Raw genomic sequence first — 20,734 nt, forward strand, 5'->3', positions numbered from 1 at the left:
ATTTGGTAAAACTGGTAATTGGTATGAACCTGAAGAGAGTGCTCAATACTATTGCAGAGAAAATATGTGTTTTATTTTTTTTATTACCGTTTTATCTGTTTGGTTACATATGTTTCGGGTGTGGGACCATGTTTACGATCCAGCAGCCTCGTCAGACCTTACAGAAAAAACCGTAAGGTATGATGAGGCTGTATATGTAACCAAACAGATAAAACGGTAATAAAAAAAATAAAAAAACACACACACACACATATATATATATATGAATTAACTAAACGTTTATATTTCAGAATTATAGATTATAATTTAAAAAAGGAAGGAAAAGAGTAGGAGGAGGGAAAAATAAGAAGGGGGCAGATAGCAAGAAAACTATCAATTGACATATGAAACTGTTGGTGTAAACATAGAAATTTCTAAACGTGATTATAATTACAGTACTTAAACATATTAAGTATGAGTTTAATTTTATTTTAAATATAGTAAAGGTCGAATATAAGTAAGTAAAAGTTAAATAAGAATAAAATTTCATTAAAAGAACATACACTTATATGATTTATTCAATGTTAAACAAAAATTATACTTAACTACTTAACTAGTTCGAAAAATGTTTATTAATACTTGTTTTAAGAATGTTAGAGTATTAAAAATACGTTAAATGTGAATTTTAAAGTATTACATTCAAAATAATAATAATAATAATATTAATAATAATAATAATAATAATAATAATAATAATAATAGATAAAATACATATAAGAGTACTAACTAAATAATTTATAATTCGATATTAAAGAGAAAAGAATTATTATATGTTTGATAACAAATAGAAATAATAATTAACCATTCATCTGATAATTATAACTTAATTAAGACTATCGATAGATAAAACTTATAAATATATAATATTGTGTATTGAAATGGTTTTAATACTAACATTTTATATTCAACATATAAATTAATTAATTAATTAATAATTGATGAATAATATAAAATGAATGAAATTGGAACTGTATAAATATTAATTATTAGGAAAATAGAAAGTGGAAGGAATAAGAGAAGATAAAAGAAAGAATGATAAAAAAAAAAAAAAAAAAAACGGAGATTTATTTAAGTTTTTATTCAAAGGGCAATAACTCCGTTAAGCTTAAAATTCAAAATTAAATTAATATTTTTCGCTCAAGGTAAACAATTATGTTAACGGATTATATAGCGAATTCATAAATTTCAACCAAATAAAATTATAATTTTAGAATTAAGAAATAAAAAGAATTATAATTTATGTAATAATAAATGTAATTATAACAGTAATAAGAACTTTATTATGTATAGTTTTTAATTCAGATTAATAAATAATTTAATACAACCGGAAATTGAACATTTTTTTTAGTATCATATATGTAAACATGTGCAATAGATTATAATCATTGGTGTTATTTAGGTAAATATGGATACATTAATTATAAATAATTGATTTACTAATTAATAAACAGAACATTTTAGGCAGAATATACCTAAATTAATGAAATTTGTTAATACGTATATGTAGGTTTTTAGTGACTTTATTTCTAAATTCAAAATGGCGTAATGTAAGCAAACTATAAGGTATTTGCAGCTTCTTTTTCAATTTTCAGATTTTTTAATTATGTGCAAAACGCATTTTATTTCCTTTTGGTGGATTGACTGTTAGTTAAGGGCAAAATAGATTCACTGATTGATATAATAATAAGTGATTGATTTTGTGTTACGAAACAAATACTATCAAGAATTGTAAGTGTCAACTGAATTAAAGCAATAAATTGTAAGATGTCAGCATCATGAAATTTGGAATGTAGACTTTTGTCATTCATTATATTTCTAATTTGTCACTTTAAATTGCAGGGACGTAAAGATCTGCTGCAATTGATGTTGGATGCTCAACTTGAAGGCCATGAAAAGTTGGACAAGAAAACTGAACAAGAACTCAAATTGGAAAATGTAACGGATTGGAGAACTAAAAGAGGTAAAAGCAATTTGATCAAGAATCTTCAAAATAAGCTCATTTGAAACTAAAAGATATGTTCATGGTTTTATTTACAACTTCATTAGCACCCATCAGTGTAGCTATCTGTTTATGCCAATGTAAGTTATTCCTGTTTATGGTTTGTCAAGATAGAAGTCACTGGCAACAAATTTGCATAGTAGTTATGGTGAGGGTTGGTTGACTAATAATAACTTAATCTTGTTGCAATATTGTTGTGGTGAAACTAACCTATATTACCTACTAATAGACTATTCCAATCTTAATAAGTACCGGAAGACTATTCCATAAGGTGTCAGATGCACTTTGGTACTTGTACTGGACCGGTAGCTGAAATGTGGTGTCTGCTTAGATGCTGCACTCAAATTAATTGTCTTTAGTCAATGGAGGGAGAAACCCTTCTATACTAAAGCAATTTTTTTTGTGCAGAATCCCTTTTTCAGAGGAGCTGATTATATCCTTCATTAAACCGACCTTGTGCCACATTTTTTTTTGTGGGAAACAAATAAATAACCAGTCGACACCCGGTACTTGTACTAGACTGGTCACTGAAGTGTGGTGTCTGCACAGATGCTGCACTCAAATGTATTGTCCTAAGTCAATGGAGGGGAAAATCCTTCTATACTAAGGCAAATTTAATTTTGCAACATGCACCTTTTGAGAGGAGCTGATTATATCCCACATAAAACCGACTTTGTGTCACATTTTGTTTCATGGGGAACAAATAAATAACCAGTTGATATCCGATGGATCAACTTAGGTTGTTCGTATGTTTTGCAATACATGTTGTTACTTTATTTTGGAGTTCTGTTTTTCTTTAACAGGGTTATAACAAATACAGAATAGACTTTTCAATGTCGTTATTAATCGTTTTTTAATGCAGTTGTTAAATATGTTTGTTTTGGTGTAAATGTTCACGGTTTTATTTACAATTTCACATGCACTCATCAGTGTAGCTATATCTTCATGCCCATGTATTTATGAATATCTGAAAGTTATTCCTGTTTGATGTCAAGATGGCAGTTATGATGATGAGTGGTTGATCAATCATAACTTAACCTTGTTGCTATATGAACAGACTTGATAATACACTTTTCAATGCCGTTATTTACCGAAATACTCATGTTAAAAGTGCAGATATTTTATCGAGCGTAAAAATACACTTGTGGTGGATAATCTATAGACTTTAGCTTTAAAATCTGTAAATATTTATTATTTTATTATTACTACCAGCAGTGTAAAGTTTTTTTTTTTTAACAAAAATAAAAAAGACAATTAAAGAAATCGATTTTGGCGTCGGAAATGTTCTAATTCCTATTAGTTGTTTCAACGCCAGTTGTTATATACATGGCCCACATAGCTACCCAACTTCCGCTCCATCATCTAGCATGCTTTGAATCGATCTGTTATGCTTACCATTTGAAAAGGGAATTTTTCCGAAATTAATAATGGAATTTGTCGCAGACATAACAAGTAAGACATTTTACCAATGCAACTGAATAAATATATGTATATATAAAATATATGTATGTACTTATTGATTTGTATATCGCCACTTGTTCTCGTCTTCTCTTACCAACAACGACTATATTTCATTCCTCGCATTGTGACAGCCTTCTAAATCTCCTCTACATACCTATCCCACACAATGCTTCAAGCAAACTACATATCAATATATATGTTTATTTCCTTGAATTGTATTCAAAGTTTCTAATGATGTTTTTCAACAATTCTATTGATTTGATACCTATATGAACAATCAAATTCAATTCTTATGTTTAATCATCGGTATCCTGTTGGAGATTTTTTAAATAAAACATTGAAATTGTATTTGTCTGATACCCTACTAGTAAAAAACCCCAATGCACCCTATGTTTTAATACTATATATTTTTAATACTATATTACCTTTATTTTTTTTATACCATCACAAAATGAAGACTAACTTAAGTGTGAAACAAATAACCTCCTATATCACTGATTGAATAAACAATCACAGGTCAGTTTGATCCACAAGTTTTTTGGGGTTTGTCTCCAAAAGAGTCAAATGTCTTTGTGTTACGTGGCGAGGTAGTGTATTTTATGTATGTAACGAGTGTGTATTTTTATGTTTGATAAAATATCTGCACATTTTTTTAATTTTTATATAATATAGTTAAATTTTTAGAAAGGGGAACAAGGATCTACTCAGCATACATTGGAATAGATCGGGTGCCAATAATGTTACATGAATTAAAATAAGTGTTGGTAAAGTTTTCATCTATAACCCTTTAAAGCAGGGGTCAGCAACTCATTCGACCCCGTGGGCCAGATCACGTTATAATAACAGGTTGTGGGCTGGACAAAAATCATTAATGAAAAATTAGTGAAAATGGCATATGTAGACCCCTACCAACCTAAATATTTCAAACCATATTGAAAATAAATATTGAAAAATCAGAAAAGCAAAAGAAAATCTAAAATAAAAAAAAACGTCCAGCAAAATTTAGTTTTCCTGAAGAATTGTCAAAATACGTCAAAGTGCAAAAAAAAAAAAAAAAAAAAAAATCAACCAAAGTGAAATGGAGGAAATTATGATTTTAGATTTGAAAATGTTATTGAAAATTGTACCACAAACCAATCACACACACACACACACACACACACACACACACACACACACACACACACACACAAACTAAAACAAAGTACATATACCCATAAGTGTTGGGATTATTAATTGGAATTCATACATAGTTTCCGATGCCAAAAGCGATTCCTCTAATTATCTTTTTTTTTTCATTTTGTTTATTAAAACTGCTGGAAGTAATAATAAAATAATAAATATTTATTGATTTTGAGCGACCAGATGTCTGGCAGGAGCCAGAGAATAAATGTTGTTATATATAAATATAACTATTGTGTCATGTCGTCTTTGAATAACGGGGTATGTGCATATTTGTCATTTAAAATGAGTTGTTTTACATGTACTGTCCACAACTGTTAAACATATCATCATCCGGTCTGTTATATAGACTGCTATGATATACACTCTTTTCGTCATTCATCAAAGAGCTCGTCTCTTTCTCGTCGTCATGTACAAGCATTCGTTTGTACAAGTAATTGCCTCTCCCTCTCTCCAAACATATTGTCAATACGTCCACGTCACCGTTTCGTGGCAGTATCACAACACAAGTTATACGTCTATAAGATTTGACCTGCTATCGACAACGTAACATCTACATAATTTGATACACCTATTATATACATAAAGAATATATGCACACGTGCACCACACACTCATTACATACATAAAATACACCACCCTGCTACGTAACAGAAAGACTTTGACTCTTTTGGAGACAAATAAAAAAAAAAATTAATGTAGATTAAACTAGCCTGTGATTGTTCATTCAATCAGTGATTGGAGGTTATTTGTCTCACTTAAGTTAGTCTTCATTTTATGATGGTATAAAAAAAAGGGAAGGATGTCATAAAAGGTAGATTTTTGTGTCCAATTTGAAAAGTCATTTGAACCCAAAAGGATTGATAAGATTTTTTTTTGTCTTTTGTAGGTCTAACTGATGTGGAGATCATCGCTCAATGCATGGTGTTCTTTTTGGCTGGTTTTGAAACCACAGCCTCCACACTGTCCTTTTTTGTTCATTCTATAGCAACGAACCCTGATGTCCAGGACAAACTTTGCCAAGAAATAGAAGAACAACTTGGACAGGTAAAATCTTTTTCTTATTAAATCTGTACTTAAGCCAATAAATATTTTATATCGTAGCTTTTATGTTTTTAGTGATCACGTGATTATCTATCTTTCCTGTACAGGTGATCACCATTCTGAGTGTTGCATTATCGTCAGTTAATAAACAAGAATTTTGAGAAAGACGAAAAAAAAGGACAAGAAACTTTAATTTACATAAATATTTGTGTTCATATTGTTACTCATCAACGTTGGTTGGGTTTATGAAGGTTTTTGTTAAATGATAATAAAAAATATTTAAATACTAAAAAACGAACACCAAAGAAGAGTTTCTACACCATTGAAAGTAAAAGAAAGACAATCACCACACAAGTGTAAAATCATATAAGACAACCAAGTAACAAACATGATAATTATGATTGGTTATTTTTGTTTTACGGCATATCAACCCTTTTCAGGTTATTTAATGCCGAATCCAAAGATTTTGAAGAAAATAATTTTAATAGAATATATTTGTTGTTTTCATTTCGGTTTCTATTTAACCCATAGTTGGGACCCAAACAGGTACTACTACTCCGGGTCAGAGTGGACCTGGGAGCAATGGCAACTAAAGGGTGGCTCCACACTCCCGAAAGCCCGCAAGCTGGTGCCTCACCATCGGATATAGTTTAAGGTCATATCCAGGACCATGAGAATTATGTGAAACGGGTTAATTGCGAAGAAACAGTTTACTTTACACATATATTTCTTATCACATAAATAGTTAAAGAAAAATATAAAAGTGAGATAAATAACAGATTATAATACACAAAGGAAACAATAACAAACGTCATTACTAGGACTAGGACAACAGCACATTCTTTTCATTGTTTTGACTCTCGAAATTGTATTCGTTGATATCTTATATGCTTTTATAAGAGTTTAGTCTAGACGCCCCCCCCATTCATGCTATACCTCCCCGCTCACTGACCGCAAGGTAGAGAGAGGAAAGAGACAATCGGTCGTCGTAAAAAGTTTCTTTTTGAGTAACTGTCTACACATGCTGCATTGTTGAAAAAAAAAAAAAAGAAGAGAAATCACATATTTTTTGCCTTCTTTATATCTGTAAAATAGCAGTTGTATCCAGAATTTATTTAATGATTAGGGCTAGGACAACAGCATATTCTTTTCATTGTTTTGACTCTCGAGTGTGTATCCGTTTATATCTTATATGCTTTTATATAGCGCGATGTGGTTCTCGGGTGTCTAACTGTGTCAGATATATACTCGAGATTCAAAACAATAAAACGAATATTCTGTTGTCATAGCCCTTGTCATTACTAAAGAGAAAATACATTTCTGCTCCACCACAATCAGACGTGTGTTTCTGGGCCCAGAATACAGAAAATATGCATTATGAGTAAATATTGCTTATATTCGGGTTAGTCTGTTCTGAGAGTTTGGCGTTGCTATTATCAAATGGTAGCTAACAGGTTTGTTGAAACTGTAGCGGAACTGAACAACAAAATTAAAAAAAAAAAAAGAAAAGAAAAAGAGAGAACGAACAAAAGAAACACATAATGGTTTACCTGAGGATTCGAAACTAGCCGGAAGTCTAGGCTAGAAGCGTGAGCATGCTCAGACAGTACAATTTATAGTCTCTGTCACGAGTTTTAGATGCAAATTTACCAGCTTGGTTTCTTTTCTTATCTTTGTAGTCGGGTAGTGGTGTGGTGCGATGTGGAGGAAGAGATGACCAATTTGAAATCATGCAGCGAAAACAGAAAGGCTCGCTTTGCATTCCTCATGTGGGTGGAATAATATTTTTGACTTCATAACAGAAAGCACATTCTTCTAAGATAATTCAATATAATTTTTTCCATATATTCTGGTGACTGCAATGACTCGAACCAAGCATGCTGTAGTCAAGTCACATTTCCACAGTTATTTACCTATCTCCAAACTACTTCGATGACAGTCTATCCAGCTGTTATATAAAAAAAAATCAAATTACTATCAGTACTGTCGGTTTCAAATCCAACGTCAATATCTACCCTCCAACAGAGCAATTGTTCAAATAAATAAATAAATAAATAAAATTGAGAACACAATATTTTTTTCTTTTGTATACGCATTATAAAAATCGGTATGTCGTCAATACCGTCAGTTTCATTTTGTCCGAAGGATGGGTATAACTTCATACCTCTCTCCCTCCTTATTTAATTAATCGATAACATTTTGATACCAAATGACTCCCTACTCAACAGTTTAATTGCTTAAAAATTCCCTTCAAATAACTTGCTGTCTCACTCCTTTATGAAGTTCCACCCCACAACAGTATCGCAACTGCTCACCAAGACAATGCCAGAATTAACATTCTAATTTGCCAGTTTAAATACTCCAAATTCCTTTCAATTAATTGAGTGTTATTCGTTTATAAAACTTTCTTTTATAGATTTTGTTTGCAACAGTTTCGTAACTGTTTGCCAAAAACAACATTAGAAATGACATACCAGCTGGCAGTTTAAATGATTTAAAGTTCTCTTCAAATAATTTGTTGTCTTTTCCTTCATAAACTCCGCTCGACCACAGTATCACAACCGTGTGCTAAGACAATATCAGAATTAAATTCTAATTTGACAGTTTATATACTTTAAAATCCCCTTCAAATAATTTGCTGTCTTATCAAATTCCCCTTGTTTTATCCTGCAGGATTTACAATTCAAATGACGCTTTAGTTTATATCCTATTTTATTCCCACTTGATTTTTATCTTCTAGCAACCTCTGAGAGAGCAGCCTGTGTCACAGCCCACAGCACCATGCATACATAGGGGCCGGCTATGCACATGAGAGCACAGGTGCAACCCCGACTACCATCAGAGTGCTACCCAGTTCACTACTTCTAGTCTATCTGGTTCCTAGCTCTTGGAGCTTAAGGGGCGTCCTGCTCCTCCCAACTGCAGCCTCAAAGGCAACTTTCTTGTCTCCCCGGCGATTTCTTTGCTTCTTCTTATTTGCTGGAGCCAGGAGATAGGTATTGAATCCTCTTCCTCCTATTCACGACTCCCCAGCTGACTCTGCAGTTGAATTCAATTCAACTTCCTTTTTCACAGAGGTTGCTGCTATTCTTTGTGACCTTCCATAGCTGGAAGAGCGAAATTTAAGCCCTGCGTATTCCTATTCCGACTTGCTACCCATTTCCATATTTTCAGACTTTACAAGGATCGTTTTCTTTGCCCTCAATAGTCGTTGGGTCTCGACCCTATATTTGTCAGGAATACCAATGTTCTCATCTCGCAGCTGACCGCCCCCAAGATCTTTTATCTTTTTCCTTCATTCGAACCTGATCAACCCGTCTTAACTGTCTGCAATAGGCTAACTGTTCCTCTTTTTTATTTTTATTGTCTTATCCGATGTGTTGACCATTACTATAGGGATCGTCTTTAACTCCCGAACCACCGATTCACTTAGGGTCTTTCCCTCCTTATTATCGGGATATTTTTCTACAGGGTCGATCCAGAAAATTCTCTCCTTTGGTCTCTTTTCACTATTTATTTTACCTGTATAGAACATGGCCGTCCTTGGAGGGAGCTTCACATCCTCTTCGACCCTCACAGGCAGAGGATCACTCTCTGTGCCTTCAGGGAAATTTTTATTCTCCCTATCGTCAGCATAGCTGGGTCACAGCTCAATGCATCTTCCTCCACTCTGAGCCAGTTTTCCTTCAGTATCATCTCATTATACAGTCCTTCAACTACGTAGAGGGAGTATTTCCTCTTTTTTACAGCTGTTTGCAAGGGCAACCATATCATTCCAGAAACTTGCAACTTCCTACCATCGGCCTGACTGGCCACCAGATCTTATAGATACAGATTATTTTTTCCAGGCAACGCCTGATATCTTCAAGTCTATGAGAGAAATTGTTGCTCCAGTGTCGATCAGCGCCTTTGATATCTCACCCTCATGAATATCATAGTCTGTGACAGCATACTCCCCTCAAATCTATCTTCTTGCCCAACCTCTCTTTCTCTACAGGTTCGCTGAGAAGGTAGGGGTTGATTCGAACTCCTTCTCCTCGGAGGATCTCTTGCCTTCGAGTGGCATTTGTTCTGATCATGACAGTCTCTTCTAATGTGACTAATCTCTCCAACACTTTCGGAACTGATGATTGTTAGATAAGCGGACACTTTTGCTGTGCATCCGACACGCTTTTGGTCTGGCCCTTATCATGCCCATTCTGACTCCCCTTCTGTCAAGGTGGCTCATCAACATTTCTCTGGTTATTTCCAGTGGCTCTGAGTGTCTGGTGTTCCACTCTCTGATCTTTGATCCCCTGCTATCCTGCACCATCGACCCTTGTCGTCGAACTGTCCACACTTGGTACAGTTGGGGCTATATGAACAGGATCATTTCTCATTAGTAGGGCACACTCTTGCCCGATGCCCCTCACCCTTACAGGTCCAACATATCAATCTAAGCCTACCTCAAGTGGACTCATAGACCCCATATCGAAAGTCTCATGCCCTTCATTTGGGATCCGCTTCTGCCCTACTAATCTTCTATAACAAATTTTCCTTTCAACTGCTCCTGCAATTCAGACCAGGCTATCCCCAGCATGCCTTCTGTACATCTACAAATAAAATCTGAAGCTAACCTTATCGCCCCATCACACACCAACAGCACCATTTACTGATCAGTCAGGCCAAATACTAGCCTCTTCTTTTCAATTGTAGCTAGCTATTCCTTTAAACCTGTAGCGTCTCCTCCATAGGAGGTATGCTTATCCCCACAGTGGCCATTCTATAGTCATCTATAATTCTACTGAGACCTCAACCTCTTCACCTACTGACTGGCCTTCATCTATGTCGTTCTCTACCACTTGCTCTTTGGAATCCATCAACTATCCCTCTATTGTATCCTCTACCACCTGACAACAAAACAACTTTAAACTCCATGCAAAGTTAAATCTTAAAATCAAACAAAACACAGAGCACAAAACTGAAAAAAGTGTAAAAAGAGTATAAAATGGTGACTTACCCTCTTCCTGGCTGTTCTTTCCTTCTGTTATTTTCTGCTGCTATGTGGTTATTTTGGCGAGGTGACCTTAAACCCCATGGCCAATCGATCAAAGTTTGTGGTCCGGCTATGCTCTCAAAGTCTCTTAGGAGAAAAAAGAACCATATTTCCTTCCTTTTCTCCTCTTTTTCTATTTTTCTCTCTCTTTTTATTTTTTTACTCTCTCTTTTCTTTTCTCTTTTCTCTTCTTTTGGAAAAAATTTTTTGTTGGAGAAAAAAAAATGTCCGTTAACATCCAGTCGAATCTATCATAAAATTGTTATATTTTGCAAATCAGTGCCACTAAAATGTACCTTCTTTGATTTTTTTCGTTGTCCATTTTTTATTTTTTTATTTATTTTTCTTTTCCTAAAAAAAAAAAAACGATTTCTCACTCTTGAAAAAAAATGTTTGTGATCACTCGTTCGTGTGACATCCTGAGTTCATGGCACTATAATTGTAATCCATCCTGGGCGGGTCCTAGTCGTACACATGGACAAGAAAATGTGCACTAACCCTAAGTCCCGGTGGCTACACCTAACTCTGTCTAGTGGAAGATCCTTCAAGAGTGATCAGACCCTCACTGATCACTGAAAAATACCGCCCAAATGTTCGGAACATACAAAACGTGCACGGCCCCAAGTCTGTGTGGGAACACTATTTACTTCAACCAGCTGTACATCACTTCAACTTCATGCTAAGTTCCTTTCTCACAATGGCTGGGTCATTTTTCTTATAAACAAAAAAAAAATAATTATTCACTGAAAGTTACAAAACTCTGATTGTTCATAAGTTGTGATTAAATACAAATGCTCTGGGAACTGGCGGCTTCAATTAGTAAAGTTATGCTTGTCTCTTCACATTATAAATTAAGAGGCTTAGAATAGAGTGAGACTTAAGTCAGGGGCTTCTCTCTGACTGATGTGAAAATCCCAGGCAGTCGCAGAATGTGTTTTAAGTCAGGGGCTTCTCTTAGACTGGTGTGAAAGCCTCAAGGTAGTTGGCAGAGTTTATCCTCGAGGCTATTTTTGCCTTCCATTATGTTGAGAATCAGGTGGGTTTAATTCCGCCTCCAATCCCAGAATTCCATTTCACAATTCTCAGAAAACTAATATCAGGCAAGTTTTGAAAATCTCAGGCTCTAAAAAATATATCTTTTTTTATTCATTAACGTGTATCTCCGACTGCCACTCCTGACAGGAGAGTTCGTTGTCTTCACCCTCCATTTCTGATAATTTTTTTTTAGATATCTTTATTTCCATCTGGTTTTCAGCTAGTATTCTTTTTTTAATGGCCGTTTATGTCAATAGAAATGATCATGAAATTTTTTCTTTATCAATATCCACAAATAAGTATATTAAATTGTTATCATAACACTGTTCTTTCTATCATTATCATCAGCGTCATCATCACCATCGCCACCACCATCATCAACATCATCATCGTTTCATCCAATATCATCATTGTCGTTGCATTTAACAGTATCATCATCGTTGTTGCATCATCATCATCATCATCATCATCATCATCATCATCATCATCATCATCATCATCATCATCATCATCATCATCATCATCATCATCACATGTCAATCATTACTGATTGATATCTTTTGATATTTTTATAGGAATCACCAAATTATGACAACGTTCAAAAGCTGACCTATCTTGATATGTGCATGGATGAGACGTTGAGATTGTATCCAATTGGTTTCATGTAAGTTCTATCAAATTTTTCTTCATATTCAACCAATAGAGTTTTATACCATTTAAGATAAATGAAAAAATGTATTTTAATTGACATTATAAGGTTAACGTTTTAAAATATAAGCAACAACATCATTTTATATAGTGTATTTTTTAGAGACGGTGAACTTTAAATCAACAACTCAATTTTCTTTAACTACAGATTTGGCAACTATCAATTATTTTGAATTTAACTTAGTTTGTCAATTTGTCATGGTTTCAGCAAAACGGAGCCACATACCACACAACATGCAATATGATCAATTTATTGAGAGAAGCATTTGATGAATGAATAATCTCATGAAGTGAACCTCCCAACTGGACGCCTCGTTTGTGCGATTTAACCCTACTAGATTATTTTCTTTGGGGATATGTAAAGTCCGATGTCTATGCTGATAAAGCAGACAAAATAGACCACCTGGAAAGCAACGTATTTTTTGTAATTTATGTTAATTTAAAGTTTTCTGCCTCTAAAAATACACCCCTTTAAATGGAGATTTTTTGCTTATTTAAGCACTGTTTAACATTCAGTTTTAAATGTCAGTCTTCTGAAGATTAAGGAATGAAGATTCTATCCTTACTAGCGAAAGTTATTTATGAAGAATAACATAAATTAACACTTCTACCCGGAATGAGTGTCCCCCCCCTTCCCTCTCCGGTGGTTTAAATAAAGTTTGAAATTCCATCCAAATTCCTAAGTTTGACAAGTCCAACTAAAAGTTTCCTAAGTTCAAAAATAAGCAGCTGAAGAAGGTCGGATATTACATCAGTCAAAATTCATGTAACTTGATTATGTAGTAGAGCTGACATCTATTCAATGTAGCCACCTTCAGTCACAATCACTTCCCTGATACGGGTTCGGAACTGGGAGCATGCCTTTTTCATAAGCGCCGACAGGAGCTCTGCGAATACTCGGCAGATAGGAGTGATCAGGCTGGCTTTAGTGTTGTGGTAGGTCATATTGATCTTGAAATATGACCAAACAAAGTAGTCCAGCGGGTTCAGGTCGGGGAAGGAGGGAGTTCAATGAGAAGTCATAGCAATCCTTATGAAGCCAAGCCTTAGTCTCTTTGGACTTGTGGGCCGACACCAAGTCCTGCTGCCACACCCAGGATTTTCCAGCGGCCACCTGATTGCACCAGGGGATCACCACACTCTTTAGCATATCCAGGTACACTTTGGCATTGATTTTCAAGCCGTCTTTGAAGATATGAGGTTGCATGATGTGGCCCTCACTTAAAATCACACCAAAGACCATAATCATAGCCGGAAACTTTTTCATCACCTTAAACACATCCCTGGGTTATTCATGGCAATCTAGCAATGCATTTTGAGGGTACTGTCAATGAGCTTGTTGTCATAACTCGGATTGATAGAGAGCATGAGTTGCACAGCAGCGCATCTCTGATCTTGCTTGTTGGACGTTGTGTCACTTTCAGAGATGATAGAAGGCTCCTATTGCTCTTGGGATTTGTACACAACTGGCCAACTAGTAGATGGTCTGTAACAAAAAAAGAGAAAACAGGTTTTCATGAAATGGAAATGGAATCATGTCGTCTTTTCTATAACAATAATTTTATTGTTCCACCCATGATTGGAAATTCTGAGCTGAACACTTTTCCTGATCTTCGTTAATGAAATTATTTGTTCATATGTATACAGATGGCACACCTGCCTATGGCAACACTTTGAAGACCATCAAAGATCAAAATATTTCATGATTTTTTTTCTGACCTGGAGCATGTTGTGCAATGGAATAAAACGTGATTGATTATTTTTACTACATCCAAACAAAGCTGTTCTTTTTTTCATCACCAATGCTCAGAACTTCACTTTGCTCCTAATTTAAATGATTAGTTCTCTCCTTAAGGAAGTTCTTTGCTTTTGTCAGCTTCTATTACTGAGTTTCACTTCAGACCTGAAATAAAAGTGGTATTTTTTTTAATTGCATTTTCACTCCAAACAAGGCGCAATGCTACTTTAATGTAGGGACTACTATCTGGGACATGATTTGCAGGGATGCTATGTAGGGAGTTGTGCAGCAAGATGTCTGTTTACATTACACTTGAACTTCTGCATGTCAGTACAGTCAGGGGAGCAGGAAACCGGAAAGGAATTCCAAAGTGTAGCAGTCTTAGGGAAAAAACTAGGCTTCCTGACATCTGGGGATCTCTACTGTGTAGGGGTGGGATTTTACTGCTTGTTGGGTTTGTCAGAGTATTTACGTCGAGGGGGTACAAGGGCTTGTATTTCGTTAGAGCACTTATCATTAAAATACCTGTAAAACAAGAGTTACATTAAATCTGTTGCTGGAAAAATAGTGAGAATATTCTATCACCCCAGAAGGTATCTCACACCTGATGCAATCCTCTACATGCACAAGTGTCAAATACATCCTAAAATAGGGGAGTTCTGTGGCCACATCTGGGGAGGTGCTGCCCAGAGCATTATTTCTAGCCTTGACAGAGTACAAACGAGACTTTGCAATCTAGTGGGGGATTTCTCTTCTCTTTCTTTCAGCCTCTTTCTCACAAAAAGAGGTTGTTAGTCTTTCTTTATCCTATCGTTATTTTCATGGTAGGTGCTCGACTGAGCTCCAATCTATAGTTCTCTTCTGTAAAACATTTACAATAAAAAACTCTTCTAGCTAAAACTACTATAAATAAATTTCCTTTCTTCCTCTGTATCTAAAACTAAACGAAATTTCCATGAGCAAAGTTTCTTTCCAAGAACTACCCATCTGCGGAACACAGTTTCCCAGTTGACTACAACATAATTATTTTCAAGTCTAATGTTAACAAATTCTGTTTGATCCGTCCTCTTAAGTGCACACATTCTTTCCAGATTCAATCATTGTAATTAATGCTCACAGTGTTTTTGCCGTCCATCTGATAAATTCCTTAACCTTCATCCTCAAGTTGCCTTTTGGCCTTGATAAGCAGTACATTAAAAAATTTTAGATCTAATTGTGATAATGGATAAAAGTTTAATTTTCTTTCTTCTTTTTTGTCAGGCTTTCAAGAGAATGTAAAGAAGATTGCACTATAAAAGGAATCCGAATTCCTAAGGATGTTTCACTTATGCTTCCGGTTATGTGTTTGCATTATGATTCCCGATATTGGACAGAACCGGAAAAGTTTAATCCTGAACAGTGAGTATCAACCAGCTGAAAGTCTGTTGCGGTATGCTTGCGTGTTCGTTGACATAAATTAATGAAAATAGATACCAATTTTATATATATACAACCGTAAACTTATTTAAACTTTATTTAAACAAGAAAGAATATTTATACAATTTTTTACAAACAATAACTTTTGGTGAAAAATGCATAAGATATATTTGTGCGTGCGTACATGCGTGTTGTTGATCTTTGCCGATCAAATGTGGACTGAAATTAAATATTTTGTTTAAAGTTGTTACCGCGGTAATTCATGATTGTAGAGTTTGTCTGTTTATGATTTGCAAATTTTGGGCTTACCTCAATAAAGCTGGGATGTACACGAAAATTCATTGTATTACAGCATCGGTTTGCATGTGTAAGACACGCTTCGAGTGCATGGTGCACGTGTCCTAACCGCGTGCTACTCGAGAAAAAAAGAGTGAGAAAAAAGAAAAAGAGAGAAAAAGAAAAGAGAAGATTAGTGTCGCCACCTGTCTGCCAGAGACGGGACGAGAAGGGCGATAATTGCCTATTGTTTCCGTTTTACAATTGTGTCTGTATGTTCACTTTGGGCAAAGTTTTTAAACTGGTATATCTCTATAAGTCTAACCTCCTTTTTTAGCTCTTATTTTGGAACTGTCCCGAAACTTCTGTCAAATACCCCCCCCTTTGAATTGGTACAGCAAAAATAAAAAAACGGTTGTTAGTTAGGAAAGGAGAGGTGATAGATTAAAAAAAAAATATAATGATTTGTTTGTTTTCTTTTACAGTATATCCATTATTTTTAGTAGGCACCGCCAAAAATGGCCGAAAAATCAAGTTGTTGTTGTTTTTTAAAACGAAATTACATTTATTAAAATTCATTATTTCTGAGTAACTTTTTTCCCCAGAAAGATAAAACCCTGAATTTTATCATATAGAAAGCAGAATAATGTAAAACTTTTTCTACTATTTTTAATTAAATTTTAAATGTTAAATTTTCCCCAAAAGTTAACAATTGGTGTTTTTTGTTTTGCACAAAAAACGTATATAAATAGTTAAAAAAAAAAAAAAAAGGTTTTTGAAAGAATTAATTTGTTTATTTCTTGTCTAACTAAGATTTAGGGTGATTTTCTATGAGAATATGCAAAAATATTATAATATAAGTACCTGGATTTTAAATAATTCCACTTATTCATATAGGCAACCAGGTATATATATATATATATATATATATATATATATATATATATATATATATATATATATATATATATATATATATATATATATATATATATATACACACATATACATATATATATATATATATATATATATATATATATATATATATATATATATATATATATATATAATTTGAGTTCCTTCAGTTATAATCAAAAGCGAAACCAAAACTTACGAATAATTCTTGGTAAAATTATTTATTACAAGAAATGAAAGGTCAATAACAATTAAACAACAGTTAATCGGAAGAAAGAAAATGTAAGCGTGGCACACAAAATAATGCAAACGTTATCATATTGATATATAGATATTTTGAATTGGCCACCATTTTTCCATTTTAGCTTTGGTAAAAAAAAAGGTAAAACAAACACCGTTTACATATATTCCTTTTGTGAGAGGACCAAGAGTTTGAGCTGGAATACGATTGGCTGAACTTGAATTCAATATGGCATCTGCACAAATATTGAGAAAAATGGTTGTACAATATATAATTGATATTTTGAATTGGCCACCATTTTTTTTCAGTTTAGCTTATACAAGAAATAACAGATGATCTATTTCTTAATAACTTTAGTTTTTTTTATTTTTATACTAAATTAATTTATTGATAAAATAAAAATTATATGAAAATAATTAGTTTTTATACAATTTACAGAATTATTTATAAATTGCATTTAGTGTATATTTAATGTTTTGTGATTTGTTTATTGCTAACAGTTTTATTGTAAGGTTACAATGAATGAAACTTAAATAAAAGGCCTTAATTGTATGATAAAATTTTGAAAATCCCCTAATAAAGCAGTGAGGGATTTTGTGTTTTTAAATTCTGTTTAAAGTTTTGACAATTTCTTTTTTAGAAACCACCCCAGAGTTTTCTTTCCGTAACATATTTATGATTTAATTGTCTTCATTTTTGCCATTCCAGTTTCAGTAAAGAAAATAAGGCAAAACAAACACCATTTACATATCTTCCTTTTGGGGGCGGACCAAGAGTTTGTGCTGGAATGCGATTGGCTGAACTTGAATTCAAGATGGCGGTTGTACAAATGTTGAGAAAATTTCGTCTTGTTCCATGTGAAAAGACTGAAGTAAGTAATCTTCACTGATTATCTTTATGTAAAATACTTCATATTGAATAGAGTTAAAAATAACCAGATTTAATCTTTGCTTAATATTAATCCTATTTCTTCTTTTGTTAAATTTTGCTAATAAAACATTTCAATCTTATTTTAATGTTATTTGCATTTGAGAACCAAAAAGACGAAATGAGTCAAAAGTCATTTATTATAAACAGACTAATTACCCATCCAATAATAAGATTAATTCAATTAACAGAACAGTTTTTCCCTATAGTTTGTTCTTTCAAAATGAACAAAATTGGAATATGTATTTTGAAGCACAATGTACGATATTATATCTATAAAAACGAATATGTATGCTACTAAACCTTATGTCTAGAATTCTTATTCCAATTTTGATCATAATCTGTTAAATGATTGATCCTAGTAAAATGTCTTAAACTGCTTAAGAAGTCTTATAGAGAAATTGAAATATGGAAAATTGGTGTCTAATAATTATTGATTCGATTTCATTAAAATTAGACATATTTAAATTTTCAAATAATAACCCTTTAAAATATTCCAAAGAACCTGAAATTTTGGAAAGATTTATTGATAGCTAAGTAACATAGTTAAAATTTCAGTCAAATCGTTGGATTTGGAACATTTATGAAGGGCTTCCAGACTCACTTTACCCTCATTTGCATAAAATTAAAGTAAACTAAATATAGCCTACATTGCTCACCCATTGAACACAGCTACTGCGTTCAACTATTTATAACGATCGCTTATATACAAATATCAAATATGATGTGTGTAGAGATATTTTATAACTTTCTATATCATAACTTCTTTTATCATTGCAGGATAAAATTGAATTTTCCAAAGCAGGACTTCTAAAAGCGAAAAATGGAATTTGGATTAAAATTGAACACCGTTAAAGCAATATTATTTTGATGAATGTAAAATATTTTTATATAATGCAAAAAAATGTGAATGTTTTTCCATTTATATAAAAATATGTGTTAAAAGTTCAGTGAAAAAAAAAACTATAATGATTCTTTTTAGTTTGAGTTCAAGTGATGTTTTAGATTTTAAATGAAGATTTTTCAAGATCAACAAGCAGTATTTTCACTTTGTTAAAAGAATGTATGCAAAAATTTAATCCATTTCTAAACAATACAAAAAAATAAACTTTTTTATCATGAAATCATTATTTTTATATAAGATGTTTTTTGTCTTGAGAGAATGAAATGATTTTAATTTTTAAACAATTTTATTTTTGACCAATAAAATCATTGCTTTATATCAATATTGTTTCTTCTTGTTTTTTTTATCAAGTTGCTGCATAAGTGAAACTAAGAAAAAAATTTTGGTTTTTAATGGTTTCATTAACCATTTATGACCTGAATTATGATGTAGATGATTAAAAAATATTTATTGTTAATTTTAGTTAAAAGATACTATGATTTTAAGACTTTTTCACTATAATGATCTTTCATTATGAAGTTCAATAGTTAAACTACCACTGAGAATTTTTGCATTTCATAAACTTACCTTGATTATTATCCATAGTGTTTGAAACAAGTGTGTTTATATCAACAAACGAAATCCTCTACTTTCTGAGACAGATGGTGGCATACTCCGACCTTCTTTAGGTGTATCTTGTCAAACTCGGGAATGTTTCTGTTGAACTCGGGAATTTGGACAAGATACACTTGAAGAAGGTCGGAGGTTACATTGACTGAAACGTTGTGAAAATGACGCTCAAGATGAGAACAGTAGTTCGATGAATCCGACTAATACAAATAACCAATCCTCATCTCAAACATTCAAAAACAGAGTAAATATATTACCTCTCCTCCGAAAGGAGAGATCTAAATGCTTCACAGGTCATACTCAATTAAAATACATAGGTGCATAAATATACTTTGCTCCCGAGAAAACATCTTCTTTGCTACCAAAGATGATGAGTCAAAGATGATTATTGGAAATATCTTCAAACCGTTTTGGCACCATCTTAGATTTCTAAAAGAATGTATTAAGTTCGTATAATATCAAATATCTCTTTAAAATCTTGTATGATAAAAATGTACCTTTCTAAATCTTATTCTCTTTGAGGAAATAAATAAATTCCATATGAGACTTAAATTGATGGAATCAAGTAATTATGGTTAATTATACAGAGTTAATATTGTTACATTATCTTCCCTTCAGAGCGGAGGTCTAAATGTCTTACAAGTCATACTCAATTAAAAGACACGGGTTCATAAACATATCTTATTGAGCAAATGTTATCTAGTACCAAAAATGATCACTAGAAATATCTTCGAACTGTCTTGGTGACATCTTACAGCTCTAAAAGGATGCGAGAGGTTTGTATATATTTTCAGGCTATTGTCTTTGCGTTCATTCCTTCTTTCATGTCAAAGGATTTCTTATCAGAATTGCAGATTTTTGAGCTATTGACTTCGTGTTCGTCCCTTCTCTCATTTCAAAGGACTTCTTATCGGAATTGGGGATTTTCTGGCTATTGGCTTTGCATTTCTATAGGGGCCAAAAATTTGAACGGCTTCTCATCCGACTGGTTTGCCTCTTGCTTTGCCTTTTTCAACGGCTGTCTTCTACTGCTTAAAATCACATCTGTAGCTCCTTGAGGTAAGGGTTGAGGCTATAATATGCAACACCATCCAATAACCAATCAAAGCTAGCCACACCTTTCCCCATTAGAATGCAATTGGTCAAATGTCAAATACGCATTTCTTATCTTGGATTCTAATCCTGGCGATTTAATTCGATTC

At 33.2% G+C, this 20,734-nt stretch overlaps 1 protein-coding gene across 3 annotated transcripts in view; it reads left to right on the forward strand.

Annotated features, from left to right (window-relative positions):
- The window catches only part of LOC145300261 (cytochrome P450 3A4-like), a 56,294-nt gene extending 37,049 nt beyond the window's left edge, over positions 1-19,245 (forward strand). For 2 of the 3 annotated variants that reach the window (XM_080144469.1, XM_080144471.1), the window contains 7 exons: positions 1,879-1,999; positions 5,571-5,728; positions 7,405-7,494; positions 12,371-12,459; positions 15,502-15,639; positions 17,801-17,963; positions 18,800-19,245. In XM_080144469.1, the coding sequence (XP_080000595.1) occupies positions 1,879-1,999; positions 5,571-5,728; positions 7,405-7,494; positions 12,371-12,459; positions 15,502-15,639; positions 17,801-17,963; positions 18,800-18,874 (834 nt within the window). In that variant the 3' untranslated portion in view covers positions 18,875-19,245. The remainder of the gene's footprint in view (positions 1-1,878; positions 2,000-5,570; positions 5,729-7,404; positions 7,495-12,370; positions 12,460-15,501; positions 15,640-17,800; positions 17,964-18,799) is intronic. The other variant, XM_080144470.1, reaches the window with a different exon arrangement.
- The last annotated feature ends 1,489 nt before the right edge of the window (positions 19,246-20,734 follow it).

This window comes from Euprymna scolopes, chromosome 2 (genome assembly GCF_053919585.1).
Source record: "Euprymna scolopes isolate OS-2025 chromosome 2, ASM5391958v1, whole genome shotgun sequence".
Lineage (NCBI taxonomy): Eukaryota > Metazoa > Mollusca > Cephalopoda > Sepiida > Sepiolidae > Euprymna > Euprymna scolopes.